Here is an 11,362-nt window from a genome sequence, read left to right as displayed (position 1 = left end):
TTGCACATAAAATTCAAGCACTTGAGATGATCTTAGACAAATATGGAGTATATATGAAACATCTCGAAAACATGACTGCAGATTTCAGTTTTACTCAAGCAGAAAGAGCAAAGTTTAAAGAGTATCATCAGAAGTGGAATCATGGACGAATACCTCTTTATATAGCATCATTCATAGAAGTTTTATCGCCAGCAAACTTGTTATCTTTATCTTTTCAATTCCGTAGCATCATCTAGATTTATTAAACAAACTAAAAAACAGTTAAGTCGCTTGAAGAAAAAAGAATTTGCGGATTTACCAACAGTCAAACGTTTCCTTGCAAAAGTAAAAAACAACACTGGAAAGTATTCATTCCAGGATGTTGAGCTTCATGACTTTACAAACGCACTAACTTTAGTTAAGAATTCGAAATCAATGATTGTAGCGTTAATTGCCGAATCCATAGAAGAGCGTTTGGGAACACAAAATACGGTTCCTGATATGTATGGAATATTTATCCTAAACACTGGTGGCTGGTTTCAAAATAACACCAATAATTCATTTGCTGATGATAACATCGAAAAATTGTATGACTTTTATAATATGCCGTTACGTTATGCTGGCTTCACTGGGAGTGTAAATAATATGTTTGATGCTTGGCATAACTTAGTTGATTACACTGTCAAATATTTGGCACCAGATAAAACTGAGTACCGTAAAGTATGGTACCAAATTTTTTCGAGTTCTATGAAAAAAGTTTGGAGTCCAGTTCTACTTCTTGTTGAACTGCTGTTCGTATTGCCTATTTCGAATGGAAAGGTTGAGCGTCTTTTTTCTCTTATGAATAGAATTAAAACTGACACAAGAAATCGCTTAACTGAAAAACGGCTCAATAATTTAATTCGGGTGTGCACTGATGAAACAAATAGTGAAGAATTTGATGTGAATCCTGCCATTGAATTATGGGCCGAAGATACGCTGCGAAGGCCTACACAAGAAAGTCGAAAAATTTATTCAAAAAAAGAAAAGAAAAAAACAACTATAAAAACATTAATTGATTTAGAATCGTCATCAGAAGAGTCTTTAGATTTAAAATCGTCTTTCGATGAAACTTTGGTTAATAAATCAGATGAAACGTATCTTTAAAAAAACATTTTTAAGTTATATAAAACTTTGTTTTTTGTAACTTAGGCATTTATTATAATAGTATTACATAAAACGATACTTGATTAAGTATTCAGTTTAAATTTTTTTGATATAACATAAAAATGTGCATTTTTTATTATTTAAAAAGATAGAATACAATTAAAAAAGGAATACGAGTTCGTTCATTTTAAAGTATCAAGTTATTGTTTTATTTACAAAGTTTTCGTCATGCAGAATAATTGCTACAATAAAAATTTAAAACAAAAAAAAAATTAAAATTTTGACCGCCCAAAAAAAACAACTGACCGTCAATTTTATGTATTAGCCGGTCAGTTTGACCGCTCGCCTTTGATTTCTTATTTTCCACGCTGTATATATATATATATATATATATATATATATATATATATATATATATATATATATATATATATATATATATATATATATATATATTAGTAGAAAATCACTTAACAAAATTTTTTTCCATTAAACACTGTGTTTCATCAACAAAGATTCATCAGAAATTTTTTAATAAATGAAAAAACTACAGAAAATTGTAATTGTAAACAAAAAATCAATTGTCTAATAAGTGGAAGTTGTTTATCAAAAAATGTGGTATAAAAATGTGTTGTTTCCTCTTAGAATGTACCTGATAAACAATATATTGGCATAACAGAGGGTGAATGGAAAAATCGTTTTGCCAATCATAAGCAATCTTTCAAGAATAAAAAGTATTTAAAAGACACCATGCTGTTAAAATATATATGGGAATTAAAAGAAAAAAATATTGACGATTTTATACTGAATTGGTCTATCCTTAAAACAGCGGCTGCATATAACAATATTTCCAAAAAATGCATACTATGCCTACAAGAAAAATTTGAAATAATTACACATGCAAATCAAGAATGCTTATTAAACAAAAGATCAAAATTAATTTCGAAATGTAGGCACGAAAATAAGTTTCTCCTAAAAAACTATAAAAATAAATGAGTTCAAATAATATTTACATTAACTAACCTCTTTAAAAAAATATTTAAAAAAACAGCATAAGTAATCATTTCTAAAGAATTCTTTTTATAATAGTGTCAGCAAATTCCACAAATGTGTGAAAATTTACAGTAGTTAAGACATTTGCAACTTCCTGTAATTTAATTTTTGGTATAAATTGAAGTTTTATTAATTTGATCATTCATTTCTGAAGAATCTTTGTTGATGAAACACAATGTTAAATGGAAAAAATTTTTGTTAAGTGATTTTCTACTAATATATAATTGCTCTGTTCTTTTAAGAACATTGAGCACTCTATTGTGTAGAATACTTTTTAAAGTTGTTTAAATATATAAATATATATATATATATATATATATATATATATATATATATATATATATATATATATATATATATATAAATATATATATATAACTCCCTTGCCACAAAAAAAAGTCAGGCACAATTATTTAAAAATTAAAAAGTTATATATATATATATATATATATATATATATATATATATATATATATATATATATATATATATATATACAAATATATATATATATGTATATATATATATATATATATATATATATATATATATGTATATATATATATATATATATATATATATATATATATGTATATATATATATATATGTATATATATATATATATATATATATATATATATATATATGTATATATATATATATATATATATATATATATATATATATATATATATATATATATATATATATATATATATATATATATATATATATACATATACATATAAATAAATAAATGTGCCATTCTTTGGAAAAAAAATTAAAACCAAGTCTGAAAATCAAAATTTAAAAGTAAAATAAAATCAACCAAAAGACATTTTACTTTTAGCGTCATTTTCCTTGGTTTCTTTTACTTTGTATGTATCCTCTACTTGCTTGGAAAACATATCAGTTAATTGTTCAACTTCATGCTTCTCTGTGTCTAAAGTGATAGCTGATTGGAGATTCATTTTTTCTGTAGCTTCCATTATTTTATCATCTTCTCCCTTTATATAAATAATAACCATTATGTTATAAATAAGTTTAATTTTTTTATTTTTAATTTCACCAAAAAAAGTCCCAATAACAACAACAATAAGTGAAAAACATCTTATTAAGAGAAACTAGAAAATAAAAACAACAAATACTTGTGACATTTATATAAAATTTTTTTTGAGGATAAACAAAAAAACAAACAAAAAAAAAAACACTTCAAAGTTTAAGAAATTATTTTTTTAGAAAGAGAAAACAATTTAGCCTTTAACTTTAAAAAGAAATATTCAAAGTTTTTCAATATTTGAATATTTCTATTTTTAGTTTTACAAACCTGAAATTTCCAAAAAGTTGCATTTTCTACTAATGTTGTGCTATAAACAGTACAGTAGTTATGCAAGGTAAAAAAAGGGTTGTTTTTTAGGAATTTATGTAAGCAAAGAATTTTCATGAAAATTAAATATATACTGTTGGCATACATTCTGAATTACCAAAATAATATTTGTAAAATATGAGTGATATACAAGCATTTATTTTGTTCTTGCAGAAAAAACTTTTTAAATAAAAAATTTAAATTTACATTTAAGTAATGGTTTATTCCAATGGCACCCTATAAATATATATAAGTAATAAATTAACCTCAATATATTCTGTGCATTGTATATTCTTTGAATCACCAAGTAGTGCTAATAACTCAGTTTCTAACAAACCATGTCTGGAGACTTCTAACAAACAAAGAGTAGCTTTCATTAGTACACCTCCAGTTTCTGATTCAAATCGAGTAAACACTTCTGTCTCTAAGCTTGGGAAAAAAAAGGAAATATTGTTACTATTTTTATCATTTTCATAAATGTATTTTTAAATTTAAAAAAATGTTTTTTTATTTTAATTTAAAATCAAATTATTCACTTAATTCTTTTACTTTTTCAGCATAATTAACTATATAACTATGTACACTAATTATTTATTGTACAAATTAAATATTTAGTTATATAAATTTATAATATATATATATTAATATTATATATATATATATATATATATATATATATATTTATATATAAATATATACATATATATATATATATTTATATATAAATGTATATATATATATATATACATATATATATATATATATATATATATATATATATATATATATATATATATATATAAATATATATATATATATAAATAAATATATATATATATAAATAAATTAGTAAAAAACACTTATCTAACTTTTTTACTAATTTATTATTGCTCTGTTCTTTAAGAACGTTGAGCACTCTATTTGTAAAATACACTAACATAATTTACATATATATATAGTTATTTATATATTTATATATATATTTATATATATATATATATATTTATATATATAGTTATGTATATTAATATTAAAAAAATAACTATATAGCAAACTAAAAAATTGCATAACTATTTTTTTTATAACTTATATTTATATTTATATTTTCCGCAATTGCGGAAAAAATTTTATACAAAAAATAAAAAAATAAACTTTAAAAATCTATTAAAACCTTAATTTAAAAAAAAATTACATTTAATTTATTTGAGAATCATGTCATTGTATAAAGTTGTATTGCATAATTTCATAAGCTTTTTTTTACTAATAAATAAATTTTAATGATTCCTAATCTTACTTGATCAAATCATCAGGTAAATTATTAATTTTGTCCTTCAATAACTCAAATGTGCCAAAAACACGCAACTCTTCGCAAGCCAGCGTTAGCCATAAAGGATTGCTTGAACCTCTTTTTTGACAAAGTGTTTCAAGTTGTTCACTATCTAGCTGTTTGTTGTAAATTGATAAAATATTTGAGACAATTTCCTAAAAAACATTTAATATGTATTACAGATGTTATTACATAATGTTCTTTCCAATAATAATAAAAAAAATGTTTTAAAATAACTTTATCACTTTGAATTTAATTGCATAAACAGAATTATTTTACTCTGGAAATGGAGGTACCATCTTAAATCTATAATTGAATAAATATTTTTATCTCTTTTAAACTAAAGTTTTTAAAACTAAATTACTTTTTGCAACTTTCATGTAACTCTAGTAGAAAAGTTAAAAAAAAAGGCATAAAAAAAGTTATATTTTTTAGCCTAATTTTTTAATAAAAACCAGTTTTTATTACAACATTTAAACATTAAATCTTACATTTTTAAAAGTTTAAACAGATACTTAGTTAAACACATTTTAATTTTAAATTTGTGAAGCATAAGTAAATGCTGTATTCATTTTCCATTTGTAAATTATTATCACTGTCAAAATATTATGAGGCTAGTTAAAGCAACTAAAATTTAAAGTAACACTTTATTAACTTTTATTTTCTGTGCAGATCTAAGTTGGTTATGTGCAGATGTCATCTAAGTTGGTTATGTGCAGATGTCATCTAAGTTGGTTATGTGCAGATGTCATCTAAGTTGGTTCTTTTAAAAACCAAGTTTTATGCATAGTTTTAGAACTTTGGTTAGGCTGGTTTGAACTGAAACTTTTTTTTTAACCATCTATTTGTGTGATTTTTTTAATAATCTAATTGCGTAAACAATTGCAACTTTTTTTGGTAAATGAAAGTAGAACTCTATGTGAGATCTTGATGATGCCGATTTCTTGTTCACTGATAATACTACCATTTATTCTTGTCATGATAAGGGGCTCACAGTGGCCAGCCATTGTGAGCCCCGTGCTGTAGAACTTTAATTCAGATAAAACTCAATTTTTTTCAGCCAATCATTATTGCAATAATTTAGATCTTCCTATATTTATGAACAGTAATGTACTCGATAAGTCATCTACCCTTCATCTTCTAGGATTAACTCTTACTTCCAATATTTCTTGGAAACCATATATCAAGTCAGTTGCAAAATTAGCATCTGCTAAGGTTGCATCTATTTATCGAGCTCAACACTTTCTTACTCCAGATTCTATTCTATATCTCTATAAATCTCAAATCCGGTCATGTATGGAATACTGTTGCAATACCTGGGGCGGATCTTTTTTAAGATCATAAATAGAGAACCGAACTATTATAAATTTTCTTAAGACCCTCATTGAGATTTAATAATTAGACTTAACTATTTAATCTAGAACATTCTAAAATTATTAAATATGCATATTTAATAATTTTAGAATACTCTTGACATTTATCAGAGTCATTGAAAAATGTTTTATCAAAACTGGAATACATCAATGAATAACCCAGATGTTATTAGAAATGTCTCAATGTGTCTACACTTTTTTAAATTTAAAACAAAGTTATTAAATAATCTAATATCTTATATAATGACAATATAATTAACTCACCATTCTCGCTTCCATATTGAGTGGACCACACACTATTTCAATAGGAGAAGGTTTATAGGAGCGTAGCATTTGATGACTTTGCGTGCCTTCAATCATAGAGACAACAATACGAACTGTCGGAGATAAGCAATCTGGGAGCCATCGACTAAGAAACTGTTGTTTATCTTCATCTAACTGTTAACACAAAATAAACAATTAAAAAGGTTAAAACAAGTTAATAAGAAATTAAAATTACAAAAGGAAAAACGTTTTTTTTTATCATACAACATGATCAAAAATACTTTAGTTACAGAAAGTTCAACATGAAGGAGTAATCACCTGATTAACAGCATCAATGAACAGTATAATAGGTTCGGTATTGGGATTTGCTAATAAACTATTGGTTAGCTGTATGAGTGTTTCAAGATCGCTAACAATATCTTTCATGTCTGGTTTTGCTTCCTTTGTTAAACGTTGTAAAAAAAATGCAAGATCAGTTGATCCTGGTGTTGCACCAACAAAGTGAAAAAATATTTTCCATTTCTTAAAACCACTAAAAAAAATTTTCCTTTCAATTAATATAAATACATCTAAATAAAAAAATTGTGACAAAAATTATGCTGAATGCAAAAACATACGCAGGCACAGCAATTTCATTTTTTTCAGCCATTTGAATTGCATTACTTGCACATTTTGCCATCAGAGCAGACTTTCCTGCACCAGCTGTTCCAATAACTAGTAATGGTGTTCTACTATTATCATATTTTGAATAATGATCTATCTAACAAAAAATAAACTGTCAGCATCTTTAATCAAAAATATGTAAAATATAATGCAACAGGCAAAATAACAATACTTGAGAAATGAGCTTATCCCTGCCAAGAACACACTGGGACCGACTATCCAAAAAGGTCTAAAGTTAAAATTGCTTTTTTAAAACTTCAATAAAAATAAATATCAATAAAAACATAAAAGTTTAAAAGTAAGATATAAGCAAAAAGAAAAAATTTCAAACCAACCTCGTGTGCTTCCTTTTGAACTTGTAGTGGGTCTTCTGGACTCGGGTCCAAAGGATACAATATTTCAATTCGTTTTTGAAAAAAATCAAAAACCTTATAAAATAATTTAAAGAAATTCTTAATTAATACATACGTTATAACTTATCATTATTATTTTTATTACTTATATAATGTTCAAAACTATTATTGTAGGTACCATTTTAATTTGTAGTTATTTTCTTAGTTTATAATTCATTTTATTATCAAGTATTTTTACAAGCATTTTAAAACAATAGCAATTTTTTATGAAGACCACACAAATAAAAAACTCACACCTAAGTTGTTTTTTAATTTCAAATTTGAAATAAAATAAAATTTGAAATCATATGCAATAGTAGTTCTGAAACAAAGATTGAAATAAAGAAATTAAAATCAGGAAAAAGCATAATAATAATAATAACAACAAAAAATTGTAACCATGAGCGAGACTAGGTTTTTTCAAACCGAGAACGAGACGAGAAATTTAACAATTTTTGAAAACAAATTTATTAAAATCCAAGTAAAAAAAAAATGAAAACATGATTTTGACAAATAGACACAAATGACATTTGTCAAATGTAAACAACTTTTTCAAATATTAATTCAGAATTTTTTTGCCAAACTTTTCCAACGAGACAATGTTTTCTCTGGTTAAGATGATTTGTTCTACTTTTTCTGGGTGTAAGTTGTGTCTGGATGACTCTCTCTGAACTTGCTGTTTAGTTGAACTTGCTTTAGTTGAACTTGCTGGAATAGCTAAAATTTGTCTAGCTAGAGAGTTCTGGCAATGTATTTGAATGCAATTTCCACCAATCAAGAATCGGAAAGTCTTTTTTGGCATCAGGGAGATATTCATACTGGCACATTTCGCTCAAAATAGGATTCAGTTCAGATGTTAGCTCTTGTGTTTCAAGTCTGACGTTTAACTTGCGCTTCAGTTTGGAATTAGGGGACAAATCTGCTGAAAGGACTCAGGCAACAGGTTGGCACTCAACATTATCCTTAACCTGTGAGGCTAACCATTCTTTTGTTGTTTGAAATTTTTTGAAGAGCTTCAAGTGAAGTCCATTTAAAGCAGGATTTAAGTAGTTTGCTGCAGCACTCAATAAGTTTCCAGTGTGACAAAGAGGAAATCTTTTCTCAATGCAGCTTTTCAAGTTTTTTGTATACAAGACACTGTAGCCATTTTTTCCATCCGCCTCAATAAATTGATCAATTTTGTCATGGATTAAATAAAGAGAATGAAAATAAAATAAAAGAGCGGCGACCGCGTTAATTGTTGGAATAGACTCAGCCGACCACGTTTCTGTAGTTTCTTTAAGTGGTGCCAAAATTTCTACTGCCCCCTCGATTGATTTCCACTGTGATGCACTGATGGTCTTTGAAGAAAAAATATCTTCGATTGCACATAAGCTGATAATTGCACTCTTTAGATGTAGGACAGAAGCCATACAATCCAGTTCACTATTCCATCTTGTGTCAACAGATTGGCGTAACTGTCTAAAATTGATTCCTTGAGCGTCTGATTCTGATTCTCAACTCAGCTGCAACTGTTGACTGGTGAGTTAAAGAAGCCAAATCTTTGCATGTTTGCAACGCATCATCCATTCCAGCAGTCATTCCAATGAGTCTCGAACTGCACATTGCAATATATGAATGTTGCACAAGTATTGGTCAAGGCGCTTTGACAATTTCACTGCAAGTTTACTGTTTCTTGCCTGGTCGTTCACACAGTACATTGGTAAATCAGCAGGCAAATTCAGTTCTTCTAAGAAAGAATCCAGCTTTCCTTCAATTAAGATACCTGTGTGTCTGCCTGGGAACTAGTGGACATGGGGTGTCCAGCGATGTAGTCTTCAATTTTCGTCAATTGCATGAAAAGTCCAAGAGATGTAGCTGTCCTGAGCTCTAGAAGTCCAAAGGCCAGAAGTAAATGCAGCACTTTTTAGATTTGGCGTAATCTCCGTTATAATGCTCTTCATTCCAGCTTGAACTTCTCTTGACCAAATTGAAAGCTTTCTTGAATATGTTGTTCTGTGATAAAGGCTCAGTTTAGGGTTTGCAATGTCAAACAATTTCTTGAAACCTTTTCCTTCGACTGCTGAAAAGGATGCCAGATCAGTGCAATAGTAATCCAGCATTGCAGAGTCAAAATGTTTTTGAATGGAATTGTCTTTGTCATATTTGGACTTTGTTTCAAGCATTTCGACCATGGTTCGTTGTTTCTTCTTAGGAGGAGGAAGAAGAGAGTTGTCAATTTTTTCAGAATACTCAACGTAATCTTGGCTGTGTTTTTTTTCGAGGTGACGATGAAGTCCGCTTGTGTTTCCATCTTTTGTTTTCAAAGACTTTTTGATCGCCTTGCATTCAGCACTGTCATTTGTTTTTTGAATCTCCAGATTTTGTTTTTTCTTGGTGATATTTTTGATCGTTGAAATGAGGCAAGAATATTTCTTTTCAATATGAACAATATGTGTCAAGTTAAATTCCACTGGTAAACTAATGAAATTAAGTCGAAAGTGCACCATTTTATACAAAAAGTTTTTGTATTTAAAATCTAATTAAAAATATTTAAAATCTAATTAAAACTTTTTAATTAGATTTTAAAAAAAAATCTAATCAAAAAATCTAATTAAAAATTTAATTTGTTTTTGTCAAAAACAAATTAAATTTTTAATTAGATTTATTAAAATCACGGAGTCAAAATATTATTTAATTAAAAAAACAAATTATTAAGCATTTTGTAAATTATAATAATTTTTAATTTAAAAAATAATATAATATTTAAGTCTCGTTCTACTTCTCCCGAGAATTTTCTATTTCTCATGAGAAGTCCTATTTCTCACGAGAAACAAGAACGAGATCTCGCTCATGGTTAAAAAATTGGTACCATGTTAAACTAGGTTGCTAAGCGACCTGATAGGTGCAACATGTACAAAGGTTTATAACTTTAAAAGAACTAATAGCTACAAGGCATACAGCTAAGTCATAACATTTTCCAGCATCCAGGCTTCAGTCATATATTCATATCTTGGTTTGGCTCAATGACATTGTAGGGACTTCAAGCACACTTGTGCAAACTAATATATACTATTTACAAAAACTTTGCAGTTATAGCTAGTGCTATTTAAAGTATTTTTTTTGTTTTGTTTTTGGTGGGCATTGCATTAAACTAAGCCAATAAACTTACCCTACATTTTTGTAACAATTTCAAAAACTTGAATCTTGTATCTTTACAGTCTGGCCTTTCTATTCAAAACTTCAAGACTTTCACCAACATCAACCACCTTTAATGCTGCTTTCATCAGCATTACATTTCATCATATTCTGGAACATATAACACTTAATATCACATGAGATTAATGGCATTGCTTTTATTTTCATTACAAGTAAAGGACGTTTTTCCTTGTACAGAAATTTTTCTCATTGATTTTTTTTTATGAACATTTTTCTCACTTGAAAAATAAGTAAGAACATACTTTGTATGACAGTAACTTAGGAAATTATAAATGTGGCAGTAACTTAAAAATTTTAAAAGGGACAGTAACTTAAAAAATATTTTAACTTATTGCCAGAAATTATAAATATAAGTTAAGAAATTATAAATAAGTAACTTAAAACAGTAACTTAAAAATCATTAATGTGGCAGTAACTAAAGAAATTATAAATTATGGCAGTAACTTAAGAAATTATAAATGTGGCAGTAAATTAGGAAATTATAAATGTGGCAGTAATTTAAAAAATTATAAATGTGATTAACTAGTTTAAGATGCTTTTTAACAGTATAAACTTTGCTACAAATCATATTGTTCAACTACATGGCGCAAATCCTTATTT

The 11,362-nt window shown here is 26.7% G+C and overlaps 1 protein-coding gene across 1 annotated transcript in view; it reads right to left on the bottom strand.

The window, feature by feature from the left end:
• LOC136071889 (TPR repeat-containing protein DDB_G0287407-like) overlaps positions 1-11,362 on the bottom strand; it is a 43,030-nt gene that overhangs the window by 23,643 nt on the left and 8,025 nt on the right. The window contains 8 exon segments of the mRNA XM_065797509.1: positions 3,024-3,186; positions 3,812-3,974; positions 4,840-5,027; positions 6,510-6,683; positions 6,828-7,041; positions 7,127-7,269; positions 7,345-7,401; positions 7,508-7,600. Of these exon segments, the coding sequence (XP_065653581.1) occupies positions 3,024-3,186; positions 3,812-3,974; positions 4,840-5,027; positions 6,510-6,683; positions 6,828-7,041; positions 7,127-7,269; positions 7,345-7,401; positions 7,508-7,600 (1,195 nt within the window).

Source organism: Hydra vulgaris, chromosome 05 (genome assembly GCF_038396675.1).
Source record: "Hydra vulgaris chromosome 05, alternate assembly HydraT2T_AEP".
NCBI classification, from domain to species: domain Eukaryota; kingdom Metazoa; phylum Cnidaria; class Hydrozoa; order Anthoathecata; family Hydridae; genus Hydra; species Hydra vulgaris.
The sequence above is the reverse complement of the archived record's forward strand: the minus strand, read 5'-3'. Positions and strand labels throughout refer to the sequence as shown.